Consider the following 24,802-nt stretch of genomic DNA (forward strand, 5'->3'; position numbering starts at 1 on the left):
GCTAGACATAACAGTCTACTGTAACTGGATTGCAAAATAAATGAGATTTGAGAGGATTGATGGAGAATGATTTTTAGTAGTTATAGCATTTTGTATCTTAAATTTTAGCATTTATAGAATTTGCCCACCTTAATAAGAATGTGTTTTTATTGTTATTATTTTTTAATGCCTAGACTTGGTGCAGAAGAAAAGGTTAAGAAAGGACTAGTAAGTAATTTGAGGAATCTATAGGGAGCAAAATCTAATACTCACCAAACATAAAAAAAGCGTGGTCCGGTCAAAACCCTAGAAATAGAAATCCAAAACGCAAAGGCAGAGAGAAAGAGAGAGAGAGAGCTCTTGTACAAGAATTTCTTCGCTCACGCTTACGGCTTCCGAGTTCGCGCAAACTCAATCATCGTCACCAACTCTCAGACCTGCTCTTCACACCTTGCCATACCCAAATCTAAGGTAGATTTCCCTACAGTTTCAAACTCTACCCCCTCAATCTTCCTCTTATTTACGATCTTCTCCACCTTTTTTTTGGAGGTTAGGGAATTAGGGTTTAAGTGGAACTTATTTGCTCAGATCTACGTTTTAATTGACAATCGTTACGTATTCTTGGCGGTTTTTTCTGTTACTTAACGGTCTTACTTATTACTGGTTGAGCTTGCTTGACCTTGGCGTTGACGAAAAAGATTTTCTTTGAGACTTCCGTTTTTTATTGGGATTTGATTTTGAGAGATTGTTGTTTTCCATCTGAATCAGAATTCAGCTTTGGGGTTCGAAGAACCAATTTTTTATTTATTTATTTTTGGAATCTAAAAATAAAAAAATAAATTAAGATTTGGGGCTTAAACAAAATAATTGGTTAGTTAAGTTTCTCAATACATTAAAAATCAATTATTTGTCGAAATGGGTTTGATTAAATTTCGGAAATCATCTACGATTGAATCTGTATTAGTAGTAATTTCCTATTCAATGTACAAAATTAAAGTGTCATTTAGGAAATAAGCTATTTTTTTGTTGTAAAGCTTAGGTTTGATAGTATTGGAGGCTGAAACTGCTCGCGTTGTAGTTACAGTAGAGACTGAAGGAGTAAGCACTAGTACAATCACTTTATAAACAAGCTGGTTTATTGTTGTTATTGTTATAAAAAGTGATGATGAATGAAAAGCATATGGGTGCTTTTGATCTACTACCATACCCATCAAAATTTTATATTTAAAAGCAAGAAACTACATCAGAATAGATATAAAAGAGTAATCTCGCTTGAAGGTCCTTGAGTTTTTCTTTTTGATCTTTTCTGACTTGTTTGTTTTTTTGATTTGGCAACAGATATCAATTCAGTTATTCTAATGGCTGGCCAGAGGAATAATTATGGGAAGCGGACCCATTCTCAATCCGACCATTCTGACAATGGAGGTAATAAAAGGAGAAATCCTGGTGATGATAGAGACCAATTTGTCATTGATTCGGAGGACACTGTATATCGGTATTTGTGCCCTGTAAGAAAGATTGGTAGTGTTATTGGTAGGGGTGGGGAAATTGTCAAGCAGTTGAGGGCAGACACTAAATCAAAGATTAGGATTGGGGAGACAGTGCCAGGATGCGAGGAGCGTGTTGTTACTCTCTACAGCTCCAGTGATGAGACTAATGCTTTCGAAGATACTGGTAATTATGTTTCTCCAGCACAAGATGCTCTTTTCAAGGTGCATGACAGAGTTATTGCTGAAGATTTGCATGGTGACGAGGAATCTGATGGAGGTCACCAAGTTACTGCTCGCCTCCTTGTTCCATCTGATCAGATTGGTTGCGTAATTGGAAAGGGTGGACAGATAGTGCAGAACATTCGAAGTGAGACTGGAGCCCAAATTCGCATTCTTAAGGATGATCATTTGCCACCTTGTGCCTTAAGCTCTGATGAGCTGGTACAGGTAATCTGGATGAATTTTCATTGAAAATTCCCTTAGAACTTCCTGGCTTATGTTATCTATGAATTCTGTTGCTTTTGTTCCTTGGCTTTTTTCTGGACCTGTTTTAGGTTATCAGTGGCAAGAAGTTATAAATCCCATAGCTATTGGAAATGGGGAGTAATGAACCCTAGTTTTTTTTTTTTTTTGGGTAGATCTGAATTCTTACTTTTGACTTGTTTTAATAGTTGTACTTTTATCTATACATAAAAAAGTAAGTAGCATTACTTTTAAGAAGAGCATGTCATCTTGGATTTGGAGAGCAGACATCTGGTCATTGTTAGGTGCTGGGGTTGTTTGCCAATGAGCTCTAGCTCAAATGACACTTCCTTATTCCAAGAGAATGGATGGGGTCCTTTGGTCACTTTTTTAACTTATCAATATATATTTAAATATTAGAAAATATGCTGGGGCTTTTAACGGTTCTTGTGTACTAATGTGTTTGTCTTCCTTTGTCCTTGATGAATGTTTATGCCAGATGTTTGAATTCATCTGTTTGAGGGATATTTATTCATTTTTAAATGTTTATCACTAAGATTTTCTTAGCTGAATGCATGTAACTATTTTTCTTTGGCGTAGATGGCCTTATAACTTTGTTTTCATATTTGTTTAATTGTGCGCTTAGGTATCTGGGGAAGCCCCGGTTGTGAAAAAGGCTCTATATCAAATTGCATCTCGTCTTCATGATAATCCTTCACGTTCTCAGCATTTGCTCACTTCTTCTGTACCCAATGTGTACCAATCTGGTGGCTCACTTATGGGTCCGGCTGGTGGTGCCCCGATTGTGGGCATAGCCCCACTGATGGGTCCTTATGGAGGATACAAGGGTGATACTGGTGACTGGTCTCGCTCCTTATACTCAGCTCCTAGGGATGATGCATCTTCAAAAGAATTCTCTCTTCGTGTAGTTTGTCCTACTGCCAATATTGGAGGTGTGATTGGCAAGGGTGGTGCCATAATCAATCAGATCAGACAGGAATCTGGGGCTGTCATTAAAGTTGACAGTTCAACTTCTGAAGGAGATGATTGCCTAATAACTATTTCAGCAAAGGAGGTAAGTTTTTTAGTATGTTTGTATATGTTGGGCATATAAATTTGGGTGTGGTATAGTCCTGATGAATTTTGAACTCTGCCATTTCAGTTTTTTGAAGATACATTTTCTCCAACTATAGAAGCAGCTGTGCGTTTGCAACCCAGGTGTAGTGAGAAAGTTGAAAGAGATTCAGGAATCATCTCATTTACAACCCGCCTGCTTGTGCCAACTTCACGAATTGGCTGTCTTATTGGTAAGGGAGGAGCTATTGTAACTGAAATGAGGAGACTCACCAAAGCTAATATTCGAATACTCTCAAAGGAAAACCTTCCCAAAGTTGCATCCGATGATGATGAGATGGTGCAGGTAAGACATCACTATAGCATTCGGAAATGTTTATTTTTCTAGTTATTGTCTCAATGCTTTATGTGGTCCTTATGGATGCTGGGCCTAATGTTGAAAATCAGATTTCTGGAGACCTTGATGTTGCCAAGGATGCTCTTATACAAGTAGTTACACGGTTAAGAGCAAATCTTTTTGATAGGGAGGGTGCAGTGTCTGCATTTCTGCCAGTTCTTCCATATTTGCCTGTGTCAGCAGATGGTTCTGATAGTTTAAACTATGAAAGTAGAGATAGTAAAAGACATGGTCGTGTGCATTCTTATTCTGGTGGTTACGGTGGCTCAAGTGATTTGGCAGCCGCTGACAATTATGGAAGTTATGGTGGATCACAGGTATTTTGTTAACTGGTTTCATAGATGTATACTGACCATTTGAAAAGAAAAATTTAAAATTTTTTTACCTATATTTTTGCATTTTTTTCCCAGGCAATCTGCACATTGTTCTTAAATACCTCCTGTCTTTTGCCATTTTTTTAATATATTTTTCCTGCTGTGCCACGTGTTTACAATTTATTCATGGGATGGAATATGTTGATCACTTGCACTCATATTCAAATGCTTTTCTATTGCTTCCTATGGTTAGAATGATACATGTTCATATTATTTGTAGATTGGAGGCAGTGGCAATGCCTATGGAGCTTATGGTGGTTATTCTTCAGGACGCACTGGTAGCTCTGGGTAAGAATTTTTCTTTCTTCATTATTCTTTCTATGCACTTGGCCTGTGCCTTTTTTTCTTTTCTTTTTTTCCTAAATAAGTAATTAATCTTTATTGGGATGTTGGTTCTGTTCTGACAGCAGTGTAAAGGATGTTTCAGGTTGACAGCCAATTTAAACCTTTTGGTTTATCCTATATGAATATAAATCTGTAAAGTTTCTGACCAGATGCCTTGAAACCCAAAATTAACATCCGCATACTAGACTTTTATTCTTACCAATGCATGTGTGCTGGAAGTTTCTAGTGTTGATTTTGTTAGCTATGGTAAATGCTTTGATTGTTGGGTTTTGATGCTCCTGGAGCCTGATTTTAGTTTATGTTGCCAGGTTGTCAGGCCAGGCCCCTGTTTCTCGTCGGAGAAACTATGGATACTAGATTTTGGTGATGGGGACACCTTCAGGTAGACTAGTTTTTCTTCACATCCTTTTTCATGTCTATTGTTATAACTGGCAATTTCCTCTAGCCCAATCTCATATTAGTATGTGACAGTATGATATCGTAACCTGTCCAATGCCCCTCTATAGAATTCTGATGCTCTTGTTTTCCCTTTGTTGCCTTTCCCTTCCCGTCAAAACAGCTGAGATCTATGAAGCCTGAAGCCAGCCTACTGCCTAAACTGGAAGACCAGATGAACCAGGGTTTGACATACTCATGGCCTACCTTGACGCAACTACTTAGAGTGGAGATCTTGTACACATTTAGATTTGCCATGTCCATGACACCAAAATTACCAAGCTTAATATCTTGTGCACCCAAGAACCTATATATCCGGATTGCCTTTATTGCTGCTTTTTTCCAGTTCACATTTCGTTAAACAAAAAACCTTGTTGCTTCCTGCCTCTAGTAGTTGTATTAGTGTTGGAATTTATTTACTGACTGCTCTCAGATATGCAGTCTGATCTTTTGTGGTTGTTTTAATTTAACTGGAATTAAGTTGATCCACATAAAATGTAGTAGGAACTCTCATGTTATCTCAATGTCAGGATTGATATTCTTGTGCCATCTAAAAGCAGAAATCCACGTGCTGCTATTTTTGGCTTTATAATCTCTTATTTGTGTTTATTTGGTATCGCTTTTCTTGATTTTCTGTGACTTTGTGAGCCAATGGAACTACTTGGAATAGCATTATGAAGAGAAAATAATGCTAATACGGAAGAATGTATAACTGAACCCGCCAATACGGAAGAATGTATAACTGAACCCCGTGTGTCACTAATATTACCTAGGTATGGGATTTGACTATGGAGACATCTGTTCTCTGGATAGCCAATTGGGTGTGTACCTTATTGTGTATATCTTCTGGCTTTAGTTGTATGTGGTAGAAACAGAAAGATGAATGCTTCATAGAATTTTGTGTTTGGCAGTTTCATTGGCTTGCTAGCATCTTGATTTTTAAATAAAATATATTGCAATACTGGAGTTAATAACTAAAGGAGGTTATAAAGGCACACATTTTTTAAGGGTCTGGTTGTCTGGCAATTTTTTGTGCGTGTTCAGGTAAGATTGAAAGTTGACGGTTGACCTGAATGGTAACAACACGCTATTTGATGGATTCTTGGAACTTCATGTACTATTGGACGCAGATTGGGAGATTCTTGGGTGTAGTTAATACTTTATGATTCATGGGGGTAGGTCACTTCTTTTCACACACTGTGGGCTAGATTGTGGTACCAATTTGTAGCTTATTGAATGTTATTTAAGTCTCATGTGCAGTTCATTTGGCAGGTTCTATGAGTATCCTCTTCATAGGAGACAGGTAAAATCTCTGGCTAAGAACATCTTAAGCAGGCAAGTTCCTTTTTGTTTGGAGAGAATTCAAACTGGCTTCCACTTTATGCATGTTACTTGTACTATCTTAATTTCATTTTTATACGCTGCTCTCTAATTTTATTTTAGATAGATTAATATTTTGTTGAATTACAAATTACACGCTCTAACTTTGACCTGTTTTCAATTCAGTCTTTCAGGTTTCTTTTTTCCCCATCTCTGTCCTTCAACTTTATTCTATTTTCAGTTTAGTTCTTCCTCTAGTTTCATCCAATCATGTCGATTTTGGGTATTTTCACTTTCCGAATGACGTTTTGGTGGATGGAAGGATTATATTGGAAATGAATATAAGTCTAAAGAACTGAGATGGAGGGCAAGCACTGAATGGAAAACATGTCAAAGTTAGGTTTTAATTTGTAATTTAGCCTTAATGTTTTTTTCAATCCTACCAATGTTTATCATGCATGCAAATTTCATGTTGATTGAATGCCATTTACCATCCAATCCATAAATGAGTTTTTATATTCTTACCTTAAAAAAAAAAGGGTTAATATATTCATGGATTACTTTATTTTAAAAACATTTTAAAGTAAAATTTTAAACAATTTATAGGTGAAATTGTTTGTCGAGTATCTAATATTTGATGTTCATGATGGGAATGAAGCAAACATGCGCGCGCGCACACGTATATATGAGTTTTTGTAACAGGGTCCTTCAAGGCTGAAAGGCTAGCCCAATGCAGAGTGTCAAGAGTTTTTCACTAGTCAAGGTTGAGAAGTTTGTGACTCTTGAGCACTCGTTCCTCACTGGGTGAGCGTTTTAGGCTTGAAGGACCTTAGTGTTGCAAATGGTATCAGAGTAGTGTCCTACTCATTGGTTTGGCCACACGTCATGTGCCATGCCGGAGAGGGGTGCAATTTGGGTTGGAATGTGGTGGAATCTCACATTGACCTGTGATGGTGTATACTTTTGTCATGTGCCATGCCGGAGAGGGGTGCAATTTGGGTTGGAATGTGGTGGAATCTCACATTGACTTGTGATGGTGTATACTTTTGCAATCTCACACGCTATTGTTTTTGCTTGATATTTATTGATTTTGGGGGCAGATGTTGGATATATAGTATCAGATTTCTCACTGCATGAGTTTTATGATTGAAATTATTATTTTCTTGACTCTGAGCTTAATTTTAAGAAAGGGGTCTTGAGTTGGGGGTGGTCATGGTGTGCTATTTAAGTAAAAAAAGTAGGCTTATCCATTGAGTTTACCTGCCTGACATTGACAATGTTTGGGTTTGGTTCATATTGACCCAAAGGACTACAGGGAGTACGATGGGCGTGGTCTCAGAAATGTGGGTACTTTTATATTTAAACATCTTTAATTTTACTGTCATTATAACACAGTGGTTCTTCTAGGGACATATTTTGCCACACTTTGACACAAACTTGAACATTTGTCGATTTGTGATTGGATTATATCACATATACAATAGGACAATCACTGGCACTTGTGAAAATTAATCAATTCACCATTTGAAAATTTGTCAATTTGTGATTGTATGCAAGAGTGTCTCCAGACTATTTGTTTTGTTTTTCTTCAGTTTGTGGTTAAATTTAAAAATGCCACGAGTGCATTGCAAATGAAGAAAGGAGTGTATTTTCCCGTGGCCAGAAAAAGAAATAAAAGCTCTCAATTTAGAACATTGCATATTTATTTTTGCTAATTGGTCTTCTTATGTATTATTGAAAATTGAAAATTGAGATTTGAAAATAGCAAGACTTCTAGCCTAGCTGCTTGCTCGAACCTCAATCAATCAATCATGATTTTGAGCTTGCAATAATGATTGAAACTACGCATTTAAAATAATGAAAGCACGGTGTCTAGTTGAGAGATTCTTTGCTTAAAGTGAGGTCACGAAGCTCTCTTTTTTATTTTATTGTTCTTAAGTTGTTTCTCTGTGTAATGATTAATGAAAGGTCACGGGTCACGAAGCTCTCTCTCTCTCTCTCTAGAAAAAAAGAATTACAAAGGAGAGTCTCTTATACCAAATGTGAAAGATGGTGTTTTGGTCTGATAATAAAGAGCTATTATCAGGCGTGGATGTCAGGTAGAAACTCTAAAAAAAAAAGAAAAAAAAAAGAATTTAGACGCGTACTATATAGAAATTAAATCTCTAATAAATGTGATTGGTAAAAACAGGTTTGGGTTATTCCATGCAAAAGCAAATCTATAACACTAATCTCTCAAATCTAAGGATTGAGTTGGAGTCATACTGGTAGCCGTGTGGATATATATTCCTACTAAGGTCTGTGACCTCATATCATGGGTTTAATTGGAGTGGACAAAGTATAATTACTGCTTTCTGCATCTTCTGATTTGGGGACCTTGAGAATATTTTCTACATAAATCTCCAGCTTGAAAATTTTATGTTACTCGTTTCACATGTTTTAGGTGTTTTACATTAATGCTAGTTACCAAACTTTCTGTTCACTTGCGGAGATTTGCATGCGCATATGCAAGCAAAGATAGCATGTATCAGAATCACAACTAATGGTAAAAGCATATTTGGTTGTATTTAGCATTCCGAATTTCAAACGACACATCGGCAACACTATCTCTAGACCTGGAATTCTAATTGGGAAAACACACATAAACCGGTTACTAGACTGGCTAAAGAGCAGATTAGCAGATTCTAATCTACAGTGGAATTCAGCTTTCAAATATTCATGAACGTTTCAAGATCTTCTTGCGAAAAATTGTATGGAATGCTATTCCAACTCAAGAGGTAATTAAGGAAAGATTTGAAATGGAAGACGACTCAAGCTTTGATATGCGTGGGGTCGTGGAGTTAGTAGAGCACTTTTTATTTTTTGATGGGAAACTATAAGAAATTTATTAAGAGAGAAACAGAAGAGTACAAGCTAGGAGTCTGTAGAGCATTTGTTCATTTTTAGATCTGATAGCTCAAATTGTGTGGTCAATAATTCAATATTAGAACGGCCAATCAAAGTCCTAGTCCTAGGCTATAAGGGGTACAATCTTGGAAATAAGCTGATGTTTGAACGCTACCTATTGGTCCTATATTGGTAGTTGGAGATATGCACAGAGTCTATAACTCTCATTAAAATGGTGAGGGTTGAGGGAGTGAAGAAAATTTTAGGGAGCTGTAGAGCCCTCCTTTTCCAGGCTCCAGGTATAGTCAAGAAGTATTTTAATATGTCATGATAATAAAGCTGATCGGCTTCATGTGTGGACTGTTTCGCAAGAAAAAACTACTGGATGACTTCCTCATTATCAAGAAGCTAATAAAAAGAAAGGATGCATTATTGTAGTCTATAACTCTACAAAACTAGAAATAATGATTAAAAAAAATCAAAATACTTTAAACTAGAAATAAGTAAGAATAAATTTAAAGGTACAAAAAATCCACGTGAAAGTATTAATTCTATGTAACGTGCTAGAATAACTTTCAGAAATTTGATGTCTTCTGACCACTCTTCACTCCTAATTCTTTTTTCCACTTTCTTGATCTGATTTTGATTGTGATATTATCTATTTTGGCGCTCGCTCTTCACTCCTGGACTGTATAAATCTAGTTCTCAAAACAATTAAACAAAAATAAAGTAAGAAAAAAGCTTGAAAGAAAGAAAATAAGAAAAAGCTACTTACATATAATTTAAGAAGTTAACATATGCATATTATGGCTTAACATTTGTTTTTTTTTCAGAAGGGCATAGCATTACAATCAACTAAAATTAGTAGTTTTCCCAATTAAAAAAAAAAAAAACTAAAATTAATAGCTTAGACATGTTTACTTTTTTTTTAAATTTTTTAAAAAAAGATAATTGTAATATACTGCTAACTCCGCAGTGTGAACTTTTTTTCCCCTAGCATAATATAAGCATATTAATAACACAACTTTTTTCATAATTTCTTTAGCTAGTAAGTTGTGATTGGAATAATATCATTGGATTTATATTGATACTACTTTTAATTAATATATATTAATCACAACATATATTTTTCTAAAAAAAAAAAATCACAAGAAGTTATATTAATAATTGTAGCCATTATAAGTTATAAGAATACACGGAGAATACGTCATAAATAATAAACTGATGAGCTTGATAGCAATCTAGTTTGGCCAAATAGCAGTGCAATGATTCACCTCACGGAAGGGCTGATGAAGAAGTTCGTAGCAGCATAGATTGGCTACGATCATTGACCATGGGAAAATTTTAACAAATTCATGACTACCACGTTCATATCCAACTTGACTTGTAAACTTCCCATTCCTATGAAGACCCCACAACTATCACTCTGGTCCATCTCATTGCTCTAGAGAATCTTTTAATCGATTGACCTGGGCTATTCTGGACTATGCAGTTACTTTCCTGCAACTTTACAGTGCATTTGGTGGGGGTGAAAATAATTGAGGGATGAAAAATGAATAAGAGAAAATGGTATGTTTTGGTGTTTAGCTGAGAAGATATAATAGGAGAGATTTGGTGGGGCTACGTGTTTTCTCTCCACGATTTACCAAAATCTTGCCTCCTTTGATTTGGAGAGAAAATGCGGGGAGGAAAGGAGGTTTGATGGGAAATTACCCATCTCCCTCTCCTCCCTCCACATTATTATCTAAAAGTTTTTTTCTTTTTTCTTTCTTTATAAAATTGAGAAGTTAAGGGTTTTTTCTTAAATTTTTTTTTTTTTATATTTATAACTATTTTTTTATGTAATAAATACATATAAGTAAATTTATATAAACTATATTTTTATTTTTCAACAAAATAAAAAAATTTTATTTTCAACTAAACACGTGATAGAAAACTTTTCTATCACCTTTTCTATTTCTCCAACCAAAAGAGCATTAGGATTGTCCAATGAGGAGACATCCAAATTGAGCTTACCTGCCATAGTATTATGGTTTAACTTTACAATATGAAGTTTTCCATTATCACGTGCAACTAAAAAAAAAGGTGAACAATTCTATCACTAATTTTTCATTTTTGATGTTAAAAACTTCATTTAAATAATTTTTTTTTTTTGGGAAAGTAGGGAGGCAATTTTCTTTTTATAACAAAATCTAAGTACAACTATATCGTTATTTAGATGCTATACCTATATTTTTCATTTTAAAGTTAAAAAATGCATTTAAATAAAAAGCTTTGTGGGAAGGTAGGGAGGCAATTTTTTTTATAGGCAAAACTTAACTACATTATATAGTTATCTACTTATTTAGATGCTATACTTTTAGTTACTTGATAAATTCAATCGTATGAACTAAGTCATATATTTTAATATAGAGTTTGAATTTGGTAAAGATGGAGTGTAAAACTCATGTTTTATACCATTTAATATGAAATTGTCATATTGACATTTTAATTAAAATTTAATACATCTTACTACACATAATAGTATCTCAATAACTTCTAATTTGGTTGGATTTATATATGAGTATTAGAATTGATTAGGCGTGGTTGTATTTATTCTTAAATATGTGATAAGATGATGTGGTATGTTGGAATTGCAGTGGTAAAATATGAATTTTACACCACATCATTATATAATTTAATCTCTTTATATAATTGTCAATGGATAAAGATAATGCGTGGTTTGTATTGTATTGATATAATGAGTTTCAATTAACTTAACTGGTAAAATATTTTATTGTTAAATAAGAGATTTGAGTTTTTATCTTTGCCTACACTAAAAACCAATTGATTTGTTAGTCTGATAATAAAGACCGATCATCAAGAGCAGACATTATATACTTAAACTCTTACGTCTCAAAAAAATAAAAAGTATTGTATTGATATCAATACAATCGCACTGTTAAATTTAATTTGGATTTTAAGGTACAATAACTAAAAAACCATACCTAAAGTTGGTCACGTTCTTGTTTAAAAGAACTCCTGCCTCTCCCTAACCAAACCCCACGATTGAGTAGAGGTAAGAATGTTAGAGCATCCATGTAAGTTCTTTTATAATCTTCTATAATACACAAAATTCTTTATTTTACACATTGTGGTAAAAAAAAACACCCACATCAGTGGGTGTAAAACTGTGTAAAATCTTGCAAAACCATTCACGTGCTACAGTAATCGTGTAAATATACACGGCTATTGTAGCTCCTTTATACAATATTTTATTATTTTTCCGTTTGCTCCTTTTTTTCTCTCTCTTATCTGTGCTCAACAAACTTAGTTCTCTCCTCATATTTTTCTTTTTCCTCAGATGCACACAAACACAAACACACCCGCACACAAATACATCCACACAGACAAATCAACACAGAGATGCACTTGCTCAAAAAAAAAAAAACACACAGAGATACACAAACACAGATCAGTGCTTGATTGGATCGGAGCTCATGGGTCTTGCCTATGGATCGGAGCTCGTGGATCGGAGAGGGAGAGTTGATCTGAGCTCGTGATCGGAGAGGGAGAGTTGATCGAGAGGGAGAGGGAGAGGGAGAGGGAGAGATGGGTATAGAGAGAGAGCAACAAATCAGAACTGGGTAGGGAGAGAGAGAGAGCGGGTATTATATCCGGGATAGTTGGGGAAATAATAAAAAATTAGAGAAAATTGATTATTTAATTAAAAGAGGTGATAAGATAGATGAATTGATGTGGGTGTTTTGTAAAATTAGATGTGTAAAATAAAAAAAAGTAAGTTTTTAGTGTAAAAATAAATATGTAAAATAAAAGAACAGATATGAAAGCTCTTAGGTGATAAAAATTCCCATTGAACGACACATTCTATTTTTTTTGAACGACACATTCTCGCACAAGTAAATTTAAGTCACCCACATGGCCAGAATGTAGAAAACGTTTTTGATGCTAATAATATCTGCAAATGTAGTAACTTCACCCACCTAACTCAACTTCCTTTAGCCAAATGGTACGTTTGATGAAACACACATTGAATTCTAGTAATTGAATGAAAGCTCTGCCATTGCCATGTCTTAATGACTGGTGAAAGCGGGTGATCTCAGAGAGCCAGTCGGAACAGAACTAAGTTGATAGGGATGAACCTATAGCCTATAGGTTTAATATCTCTTGGTCTTTGGACCCATGCAGTGTCACATCTAACACTCTCAACCCTACAAATTATTCATCTTTTTTTCTTTTCTCTCACGTCCATTAGATGAGGAGCAGAAGTTGGACAGTTTAAGACGTATCTCTTCTGAGCAAACTTAAACCTCATTAATACTGAGGATTCCCATGTGCCATTGCCAATAGTGTGTGTAAATCTCTTTATAAAACTACCACTATAGGTTCACTGATTCCTTCAAACCCAATTCGTCTATTTCCTGCCAAGAGGGTATTCAGTCCAATAGGCTTCTTCCCCTCTACCTATTTGACTATTTCTACAGAGTCTCTCTTTGGGACAATGCTTGTTTTTTTGTGAAAAATAAAGGGGGAGGGCTTGTTTTCTTTATCTCACTAGGGAATGTTGCCCTTCTCTTTTGGGAAATTTCCTACCTCTTTCCCTCTTTGAGTATATGATAGTTTGGGTTCTATTTGATTGGTTGGGTTAATTGTTGGGTGTCTGTCTTTTTCTTGGGAACAAAAGATTGATTCTTTTGTAGGTTCATGCATTGATGGGTGAGTAAGGCTGCTCTATAATTTGGACCTATGTTGTCAGGGTATTTTTCATCTAAAGTCTTGCATGTGGGAATGAGTTTATGTAATGCAGCCAAGGATGACTTGCCGGCAAAATTAAGGCACTATATTACATATAATCATGAATATATAACCGAGTTTATATTAAAATTATCATATACATATTATTTATCATACACATTCTTGACTGAATTGATCGGCAAGTCGTCACTGGCTACAAAACTGCCTCCTTTTCTCATGCTGGATTTGTGATGATAATCTCAATGATGATGGTGGGGGCGACAATGATGATAATTACCGTTGGTACTTATTTTTGGCGGTGGTGGTGACTTGCATATGAGGTTTTTCGTCCTTTACTTTGAATTCATTCTTTTCCTCTAACGATTGCAGATTTTCCAGATGAAACCACAGCTTTTTGCATTTGTTGTCATTTTCAGGCTGCAGCATCCTCTACATCTCTGCTTCAAGCTGCTCAATAGTGCTCGATATAAAATACTTCTTATCTCTATCTAGGTTATTTTTTAAATTTCACAACTTATTTAAATTAATTAATTATAATAAAATATCATTTGGGATAGTCGCATGGCACTAGTTGTGATCTAATTCGTTTTAGAAGAGAAACAAGAAATGTAGTACAAGTTTTTATTTTTATTTATTTGTATTGATGAAATTTGTGAATAGATTTAAACTATATATATCAAGCTATTTATACTTTTAAATTTCAAAGTTATGACACACTATGCTTTGGTAAAAGTAGTCTTCTTTGCTATAACTCGCAGACAAGATTAGTCTAAGTGGATAACTCAGCTCAATCTAACAGTTCTTTAATGTGGATAAGATCATATGCACCATCAATCATCTTTTAACAACCATTTTCCCCACAACTGATTCTCTATGTATATATATGTTGGTGCTCCTTTTCGATCGATACAACTTGGAAAAACGGTGGGCCTTGTAGGATATTTTCTTCTATATGAATGTATGGTTGTAAATATACTAATATTATTTAGCAAAAAAAAAAAACTAATATTGAGCATAATTGCAGCGTCTCAAAAAAATTTTAGGACAAACTATCACGTTCTTTTCTCAGCATTCACAGGAATGAAAATGTTAGTTGCACGTATTAGTATATGTGTAAGCAGTGATGAAAATGGGGAGTCTTTTGGGTATTGGTAAAAGTGAAGTTTTTTGGGGTTATAGTCACTGTTCGAAGTTATTTGGAAAAATGAGGAGAGAGAGTGAATTTCGGCAACAGTGTTGCCGAAATTCGAAGAAAAGTATGAGAGAGAAAATGGAAATTGAGGAGAGAGAAATTTTGAGAATTTCGGCAACAGTGTTGCCGAAATTCCTTCTGCCCAGCCCAGCCCGCTTCACTGAGTGCCCATGCGCGAGTGCCCAAAAGGAAAAAATAAAAAAGGTTTGCGGCAATCCCATTGCCAAAAATGGAGGGAAAAGAAAAAAAAAATTGAATTATGGCAATGGGATTGCTGAAATAGGGGGGAAAGGAAAAAAAAAGAAAAAAAGAATGGTGGCCATGTAGTGCCGAAATAGGAAAAAAAAAAAAAAGAAGAATGGTGGCCATGTAGTACCGAAATAGGAAAAAAAAAAAAGGAATCGTGGCAATGGTATTGCCGAAATAGGGGGAAGAAAAAAAAAAAAAAGAATGGTGGCCATGTAGTGCCGAAATAAGAAAAAAAAAAAAGAGGAATTGTGGCAATGGTATTGCCGAAATAGGGAGGAAGAGAAAAAAAAAAAAGGAAATGTGGCAATGGTATTGCCGAAATAGGGGGAGAGAAAAAAAAAAAAAAGAGAAATGTGGCAATGGCATTGCCGAAATAGGGGGAAAGAAAAGAAAAAAAAAAGAGAATTATGGCAATGGGATTGCCGAAATAGGGGGAAAGAAAAAAAAAAAAGAAGAGAATTGTGGCCATAGTGTTGCCGAAATAGGGGGAAGAAAAAAAAAGAGGAATTGTGGCAATGGTATTGCCGAAATAGGGGGAGAGAAAAAAAAAATGTGGCAATGGTATTGCTGAAATAGGGGGAGAGAAAAAAAAAATGTGGCAATAGTATTGCCGAAATAGGGGGAGGAAAAAAAAAAAGAAAAAAAAAAGAGGAAATGTGGCAATGGTATTGCCAAATAGGGGAAAAAAAAAGAATTATGGCAATGGGATTGCCGAAATAGGGGGAAAAAAAAAGAATTATGGCAATGGGATTGCCGAAATAGGGAAAAAAAAAAGAAAAGAGAATTGTGGCCATGGTGTTGCCGAAATAGGGGAAAGAAAAAAAAAATTATGGCAATGCAATTGCCGAAAATGGGAAAAAAATTTAAAAAAAAGGAAAATTAATTGTGGCAATGGCATTGCCGGAGGGGAAAACAACAAATTCAAGTACGCTGAGTGTTTGATTCTTGTCTTGTCCGTCTGTCTGAAACAAATTCAAGTACCGTTTGATTATTATTCAAAGTACTTAAATTCTAAAATGTACATGAAAGAAAGTTATAGAAAACAAAAAATGATTGATATGTACCATAAATAAAAAATAAAATAAAAACTGAGATTTTTGTAAAGATTCTTTGCAGTGACATTGCCGAAATAAAAGGAAAAAAAAAACGTACACAACATTTTTATTTTTACAATAAATTATAGGTGGTTAGTTGTTGTTGGTTCAAATTTGAACCCAACACTAAAATATTTTTTTGCCCTAACAATAACAACTAGTAACAACTTGACGCTTATAATTTGTTGTGAAAATATTCACCTCTTCCTTTCATTCTTATTTTCTGCCTGAAATAATTTCATTCATCCTTCCTAATAAAACCATATCACGCCTAAAATTTGGTTTCAGAGATTCTTTTTACTTTTTATCCCTCCTCCATGTAACAAGTCTCCTCATCTTTTTGGCTTTTTGTTTTTTTATGAACTGTGTTGTGACAAGTCTCCTCATCTTTTTGGTTTTTTGTTTTTTTATGAACTGTGTTGTATTTGGTAAATTTTTATTAGTACAATTTAAAGTACATAGATATTCTTATTCAGATTCTTATCCATGCATGAGAGAAATTTATGGAAGAAAAAATGATTGATGTGCACAGTGTAAACAACAAAAAAACAAAAAAACAGAGAATTTTGCAGAGATTCTTTACAGTGGCATTGCCGAAATAAAAGGAAAAAAAAAAAACGTACACAACATTTTTATTTTTACAATATTTTTACAATAAATCATAGGTAGTTAGTTGTTGTTGGTTCAAATTTGAACCCAACGCTAAGATACTTTTTTGCCTTAACAATAACAACTAGTAACAACCTGACACTTATAATTTGTTGTGAAAATATTCACCTTTTTCTCTCATTCTTATTTTCTGCCTGAAATGATTCCATTCATCCTTCCCAATAAAACCATATCACGCCTAAAATTTGGTTTCAGAGATTTTTTTTTACTTTTTATCCCTCCTCCTTGTAACAAGTCTCCTCATCTTTTTGGCTTTTTGTTTTTTTTATGAACTGTGTTGTGACAAGTCTTCTCATCTTTTTGGCTTTTTGTTTTTTTATGAACTGTGTTGTATTTCGTAAATTTTTATTAGTACAATTTAAAGTACATAGATATTCTTATTCAGATTCTTATCCATGCATGGGAGAAATTTATGAAAGAAAAAATGATTGATGTGCATGGTGTAAACAACAAAAAAACAAAAAAAAACTGAGGATTTTGCAGAGATTCTTTGCAGGATTTGCAGAAATTTATAAATGATTGATGTGCACTGTAAACAAAAAAAACAAAGACACTTTGAGATTTTTTGCAGAGATGGTCGTTGTTGTATTTGGTCAATTTCTATTAGTACAGTTTAAAATCTAAGAATTTAACTTATACGAAACTTGCATCTTATGTAAACAGTACCAATATTACTTTAGTTTCCACGTTTCTTATTTTTCACTCTTTTCCTCCTAAAAATTATATCATCCTTCTTCTTCACTCTTATTCCCCTCATAATTCTATCAACCATTTTCAATTCATGCGTGCCATACATTCTACAAACAATTATAAGGAACAACACTTGCAAATACCTATCCGTGGTTATCATTTTACAAGGTGAGTTACATCTCTTTAAGTAGTTACTTTTCTTTTTATAATATTCATGTTGATATGTTTTAGGGGCATAGCTAAGCATGAAAATTTTGTTTTTGTTAAATTATTTGTTCATGAAAATCTTGTTTTTGTATTATGTGTTTTGCAACAAGAACTGATTTGTATGTCTTGCCTAAAATTATGGGTCTTGCCTAAAATTTCATATAGCAAAAATAAATTTTAAAATTGACATAAATTTTTCTTAAAAAAATTCTTACTTTGTTAGCCTAAAATATACATGTATTTTATAAGAAAACCCCCAAAAAAATAAGGTTAGTATATGCCCCTAAATCAAAAATCTAAGTTATAGTTATAATAATAATAACAAAAATTATACGATATTATAAATATTTATCTATTATCGTAATGATGCATGAGAAATATAATCTGTCTTATTTTAGATGAAGCAAAATGAAGAGCAACATAAAATAATTTACGTAACCATAACAGATCATTCTAAATAATTTTAACTACTATGATAGACAATAATAAATTATCAGTGAATCAATCCTCTTTAATAGAATTCTTTTAACTCTAGCTATTTAAACATTGAATATTTTTGATAGATTACCTTCTTGTATTGCATTTTAATGGTTGTGTAGTGTTAATATATTAATACTACTTTTATGTTTTAGTGTGAATGGTAGAAAAGTTGTTCATTTTTCTCATCCATTCCGGTGGAATAATTAAACATGGCGAAAATGGGGGTTTATTACCAAGAGCCACCTCCTTCTATGCTTTCATTAAGCAGGGGTGTGACATTTGAAGATCTATGTGATAGAGTAGCATCCACGCTTCATATAAATAGAGAAGATTCAAAACTTACTATTTGGTATAAATTTCCTTTTCAATGTCATCCACATCCTGTGAATTACCAACAAGTTTTGGTAGAAGATGATAATGGTGTCAATGCAATATTCGATATGTTAGACTGCCAATATGGTTTTGTAGGTGCAGAGTTGTACGTGGGTGTGGAGCCCATAAGAAGCCACCAAGATGTTTTTCCCATTCGATATGGCAACGAAGGACCGAGTGCACCGTTCAGTTATTCACATGGCGGACACTTTCATGATCCATATACCACTCATACTGGTCATTATTCTGAAGATGTGGCTCGTTCCCCAATCAACATTGGTGGTGCTGACTATCATGCTCCATATACCCATGTTGCAACTGAGGACCAACATGCTCCTTATCGGCCAATGAACACCAATGATGTTGACTATGATAACCTAACTGAGTATGTTGCACCAGAGTTTGAAACTCAGTATGACCAAACCGCTACTCAGAGAGCTGCTAATGATCCCAATGATACACACCGCATAGCTGCTACTACTGAAAATGCGGTCCATACATTATCAGAAAGGATGCGGGCCATGGATAGTAATGACCAACTTGATAATGACGAGGTCCTTGATGATGTTGGAGATGAACAGGAGCTTCCCAATGAACCTAATCATGAAAGCAGTCCAGCAATGGCGTTCCATCAACCTTCATCACTGAGCTTTTCACAGAACACGTGGGATAATATGATTGATCCAACCCCACCATTTGAAAAGCCCATTCAGAGTACTTGGGACCCTACCCAAGAGTTTTATGTGGGATTGCTTTTTGCTGATAAGGATGAACTACAAGCTGCTGTTAAACAATATCACATCAAGAGAAACCAAACATTTAGTGTAAAAGAGTCAGATCCAGCATGTTGGTCTGTACGTTGCAAAAATTTTTCTTGGTGTCTTTGAGCATGCATCCGGGTTACGCATGGGTTCTTTGAAGTTAGGAAATACAATGGTCCACACACATGTACGGAGTCCACGCTCACACAAGATCACGAGCAATTAGACATTCATATTATTGAGAAAGAGTTGAGGGATATTGTCAAAAATGATCCAAACATAAGGATTTCTTCGCTTCAACAGAGTCTTTACAATAAGTACGAATACCGGCCTTCTTATTTTAAGGTGTGGGAGGCGAAACAGAAGGCAATTGGTAGAGCATTTGGTGATTGGGACAAATCTTACCAATTATTGCCAAAATGGTTGAAAGCTTTGACTGATTCAAACCCGGGCAGCAGGGTTATTTGGAGAACGGTACCTGCTACTGTGCCAGGCTGTGCTACATTCGAAAGAGTGTTCTGGGCTTTTGGTCCATCAATTGAAGGTTTTCAACATTGTAGGCCAGTGATTAGTATAGATGGAACTTTCCTATATGGTAAGTACAGAGGTAAGTTATTGATTGCATCAACTTGGGATGGTGACAATAGACTTTTTCCACTTGCCTTTGCCATTGTGGAGGAGGAATCTGATGATAGCTGGTATTGGTTTTTGCGTTGTATTCAGAATAATGTTACTAATCGAGATGAGTTATGTGTCATATCTGATCGCCACCCTGGTATAATGTCAGCGATACGGGTTATATGTGAATCGACACGTTGGCATCATCGTTTTTACCTTCGCCATGTGGCTAGCAATTTCAATCAAAAAATTGGGAATAAAAACTTGAAGGCTATGGTAATGTGGGCAGGCATGGAGAATCAGCTACGAAAGTATCAAATAACAAGGGATAGAATTACTCAATTAAATGCAGATGGTGATAAGTATTTAAGGGAATTACCAGTGCAGAAGTGGACATTGGCACACGATGGTGGACATCGTTATGGGGCAATGACCACAAATTTGTCTGAAAGTTTTAACGGTGTTCTAAAGAGTGCTAGAAATCTGCCCATAACTGCGTTAGTCGAGCTTACATACTACCGTTGTGTAGTCTACTTTGCCGATCGGTATACTAAGGCACGCGCAGAGATTACAGCTGGTGAACGCATTACAGCCTATGCAAAGAATAAATTCAATAAATGGGAAAAAAAGGCACCAAAGCATTCAGTTACTGTGTTTAGTCATGAAGATGGTCTATTTGAAGTCAGAACACCAATAAACCCTAACTCTGCATATAGGGGTAATCATCGTCATGAGGTAAATTTGAGGGAGAGCACTTGTAGTTGTCAAAAATGGCAGGTTTATAAGATTCTGTGCTCACATGTCATTGCCATGTGTAAATATCAAGGCATCTCTGCAATGCGATATATCGACCGCTGCTACTGTTTGGAAGAACAAGTTGCTTGTTATGCACCTAGATTTCACATGGTTCCAGACAGTGTACATTGGAATGAGCCTGATTTCCCGGTCTTGTATCCTAATGTGAGGTTGCGTCGTGCAAAAGGTCGACCAAGATCAACTCGGCTTCTAAATGAAATGGATTTAGGGACAGAGCATCAACCAAGGCCATTGTGCAGCCTCTGTAGGTAAGAAGGCCATAACAGAAGAACATGCCCCACTCGAACTTTGGTTGGCTCCACTAGTGGCCAAACTGAATGACCCAACATAAGTATTCAATCTACTTCAGTAGATTGGTTGGACTGTTTTTTTTTTTTTTTAGGAGTTAGACCATATTGTTAGTTTGTATTATTTGATAGAACAAGTTGGTACTAATTCCATATGCTACAATGTTTTCTATCACTGCAAGTTTGATTAGGGTGTATGTTTATTTATTTTTTGTGTGTGTGTGTGCATGTGTGTGTGTGTATATATATATTGCGTATTATAGTTTAGGGGTTCGATAACACCTTCAAATATATACTTTTATGGAGTGCTTGGGTCCTTTACCATGTCTGAAAACTTCAAATAAGGAAATAAATCAAAGGGCCACAATCTAAAGAGGAAAAATCATATTTGAGCACTAATCAGTATTTTAGATGTATCTCTCTCCTTAAAAATCCAATTGACTTAAGACTAGATGGGTTGGAACTGTGACTTAAATATCTACAACTTTTATGTTTTGAGTTTTTTGAAATTCACATTTTTTGAAGGCCGAAATTAACTCACAAATTACTGCTATAAATTTGGACGAAAATTAGATGGTGAAAGTTTTATTTTTCTTTGACACTTTTACAAGGGTTTGGAAGAGAGGTTGTGGATTGGAAAATTATATTAAATAGATGTATGATTAAATTAATTGGGCACTAATTTCAAATACCAAATATGTGTACACATTTCTTATTTTTGCAAAGGTCTTACAGTTAGTAGTATAACGTGATATATATACTATCTAGGCATAATATTTTTTGCTACAATGATGCATAAACAACGATAATACTTTAATATATTTTTAATAATTGATTAGTGATTTCCACGATGGGGTACATGAAGTTTTTGTTGTGTTCCACAACGTGGAGGATGCCTATTTACTCGTTGAGGGTACCTTCATGCTTGTACAAGACTATTCCCCATGCACCTTGGCTGTGTTCTAATATCAAAATCTGTTTGATAATTACCACTTTCATCACTTTCATTATCTAATGACACCTCCATATCTTCTGCATCTTCCCCACTATCCTCATCTGAGGCATCTTCCTCAGAGTCTGTTACAGATGCCTCTTCCTCAGAGTTCAGAGCACATGCCCATGTATTTGGTGGTGTGCAGAAATCACCAACATGAGGGGATGGTTGGGAAGGTTGTTCATAACTAAACTGGCTATCTTGGCCATAATTGTATTGCCCAGAATAGTATGGAGATGGCGTTGGATGATAAGAGGGAGGTGTTGAACTAGGCTGGGGATAGTGGTCATAACTAAACAAACCCTCTAATTCTTGTCCTATGGAAGTGGATAATCCAATCTGTTGATATAAAGACATACAATACTCGTTGACATTAATTGGATTATACTCATTGAAGGTGGTAGGCTTATTATGGGCAGATGTGGATGGCCTAGCTTGGGTAGAGGTGGATGGTCCAGCTTGGGTAGACGTGGATGATCCAGCTTCATCATTTCTACATTGTCTACCCTGTCTTCCTTGGTGCCTCTGTCGTCGCCCAAAGTTTGTCACCCTCTCAGTAGGGACGGAGGAAATATCTGCTTCCATCGATAACTTCACTCGAGTAAGTCCCTCTACTATTGCCGGAAGGACTTGTTGTGCAGTCAGGTCAGCCCTCCCTTGGTTTGCAACAGCTGAAGTTAACATATTATGAATTTCCGTTTGCTGCCACATAAAAAGAAAAAAAATTATTAGTGCAGTATTATTGAAAATGCTAAAATAATAATTTGTTATCAATATTAATGCAGTATTAAAAATGCTAAAATAATAACCTGATACATATGAGCAGCCGTCTCTAATGTCATAAATAAGTGGTCATGTTGGTGGTACCATGTTGTGTAGTCCACATCGACATGGAAATTTTCATCTCCAACTATATTTTAAGCTCGCTCATGCCAAAGTCGGTAGTAATGTGCATGATGCCTACACCAATCAATATCAGCCTTTCTTGTCAACTTTACACAATGCACAGATTTATCAAAATTGTCAGTAGGCCACTTTGGACATCTTTGCAACAATCCAAATTGTCGCATGACTCTCTCTGGATGGTAATACTCAACAATTTAGAAACATAGCAACGACGCTGTTGTAAGCCATATATGTTTTCCTACAAGACACCATAGATGCAAATAATTATCGTATGGTGTCCAAATAACCTGCGATTTCAATTACAATAACTATGTTATAATCGATCAAGATAATAATATAACTAGTAAATTAACCATTGATGCATTGTGACAATATATATTACCTGATCCTTATTATGTGTATCGTGATTAGAACGGTACGCAGGTAGAACATGCGTTGGTGTGTGAGTATAAGTTCTCCTGGTATCCCACCTATACACAATTAATGATTGCCACTGATTTTAGGGTTTGGAAGTATCAAGGATAAACGCTACAGTATACAATATTGTATAGAAATAGAAAGTAAATATTATACCTGCAACCGTATGGGTCATCACCATTTAAATTTATTGGAATTATTGGAATTGGGGTCAGATATGGAAGATGCTCCCATGCCCATAATTGTAATATGAAAACAGGACCTGCAACCTCTGTGGTTTTTTTAATAGAAGCAGTACACAACTCTTTATAAAGGAAAGCAAGTGTGGCACTACCCCAGCTATATTGCCCAGCTACACCAAAGTCCGTTAACAGCCTGAGAAAGCAGCAATGCAATTTATTTTGGCTCTTATTTCCAAATAGTAAAGCCAAGACCTGGAACATGTATGCCCTAGCATACTGTTGGGTTGTTACAGCATTGGCACCCTCTGGTAGGTTTAAGAATGTATTCCTAACCCATGTTATTTTAAGGTTACCATATGTCAATGCAGTTTCAGGTGGTGTTACTCTAAGTAAATTCTGAAAAACTGGTCCCCATTCCATATTAGTGGGCCCGCACACTGCATTGCCATCAATAGGCAATCCTGTAATGATTGCTATATCTTGTAGAGTGATCGACATTTCACAATTTGGTAGGTGAAATGTATGGGTTTCAGATTGCCACCGTTCCACCAAAGAAGTGATAAGACTCCAGTCAATATCTATATGTGGTAGGCGGGTAACACGGTATAGTCTACATTGATGCAAATATGGGGTGATACGCTCGCCTAACTACCGGGGGGGTGCAAACCGTTGGGGTTGCACTCGTAACGTGGAAACCTGAATTTTTTTTAAAAATGTACAATGTTATATTGCTAATGTTGAAATTATTTTCATGTAAATTGAATAATTGTAGATATTATTAGGATATTAATAAATTTGGATCTTGCAACGTACATTGCCTTCCATTGCATCATTAGAGATGTGATATTGTTGTTGGGTTGGCAAAGAATGATTGAATGACCCAGACTCCATTTCAAATATATCCTACATTAAATGCTACAATGAGTTAAACCATATCTGAAGATGCGTTTTCACAGTATCTTTAATATATAAATACTGAGATTAAAAAATTACAATATCTGAAAGTACATTTTTTACAAATCATCTATATAAAAAATTACAAACTAAGCAAATAATTTCCAATTGAATTAGAGGCTGAGAAGCTTACTACAATTGTGATACGAAGTGAAGGAATGTAAGAATTATAGAGTGATGCTTGCAAGAAAAGAAAGAAAAAAAAAAACATAATCAGATAATCATAAATATCTTCTAAGAACAAAAGAACAACAATAAAATATAATAACATTAATATAACCATACATAAAGCATATAATTAATTTTTATGTTAACTAAACTTTAAAGAAAACGAAACACAAATGTACGATTTATTGTACTAAAAAAAAAAATACACATACATATCTTTATTATAAAT

At 35.1% G+C, this 24,802-nt stretch overlaps 1 protein-coding gene and 1 long non-coding RNA gene across 11 annotated transcripts; both read left to right on the plus strand.

Moving 5' to 3' along the window:
• The first annotated feature begins 262 nt into the window (after nt 1-262).
• LOC142611700 (KH domain-containing protein At4g18375) lies at nt 263-7,409 on the plus strand. 10 transcript variants are annotated; one of them, XR_012840100.1, is made up of 10 exons: nt 263-450; nt 1,318-1,916; nt 2,578-3,006; nt 3,094-3,351; nt 3,453-3,719; nt 3,997-4,064; nt 4,430-4,503; nt 5,601-5,731; nt 5,817-5,891; nt 6,483-7,409. XR_012840100.1 is itself a non-coding variant. In XM_075783809.1 (8 exons), exons 2-7 carry the CDS (start codon nt 1,338-1,340, stop codon nt 4,476-4,478), a joined length of 1,650 nt encoding a protein of 549 aa, XP_075639924.1. In that variant the 5' UTR covers nt 263-450; nt 1,318-1,337; the 3' UTR covers nt 4,479-4,503; nt 4,681-5,148. The 10 variants fall into 10 exon arrangements, 1 of the variants encoding a protein (XP_075639924.1); XR_012840107.1 differs by having other exon boundaries at nt 5,817-5,859; XR_012840108.1 differs by having other exon boundaries at nt 5,817-5,859; nt 6,535-7,409.
• A 5,618-nt stretch (nt 7,410-13,027) lies between these two features.
• On the plus strand, nt 13,028-14,201 carry LOC142610320 (uncharacterized). Its single transcript, XR_012839800.1, has 2 exons — nt 13,028-13,837; nt 13,934-14,201. It is a non-coding gene; the product is annotated as an uncharacterized LOC142610320 (long non-coding RNA).
• The last annotated feature ends 10,601 nt before the right edge of the window (nt 14,202-24,802 follow it).

This window comes from Castanea sativa, chromosome 1 (genome assembly GCF_040712315.1).
Source record: "Castanea sativa cultivar Marrone di Chiusa Pesio chromosome 1, ASM4071231v1".
Lineage (NCBI taxonomy): Eukaryota > Viridiplantae > Streptophyta > Magnoliopsida > Fagales > Fagaceae > Castanea > Castanea sativa.

Coding starts and splice junctions, on each gene's coding strand:
- LOC142611700 (XM_075783809.1), top strand. CDS start 1,338: ATGGCTGGCCAGAGGAATAATTATGGGAAGCGGACCCATTCTCAATCC. Junction 1,917..2,577: donor GCTCTGATGAGCTGGTACAG/GTAATCTGGATG, acceptor TTGTGCGCTTAG/GTATCTGGGGAAGCCCCGGT. Junction 3,007..3,093: donor TAACTATTTCAGCAAAGGAG/GTAAGTTTTTTA, acceptor CTGCCATTTCAG/TTTTTTGAAGATACATTTTC.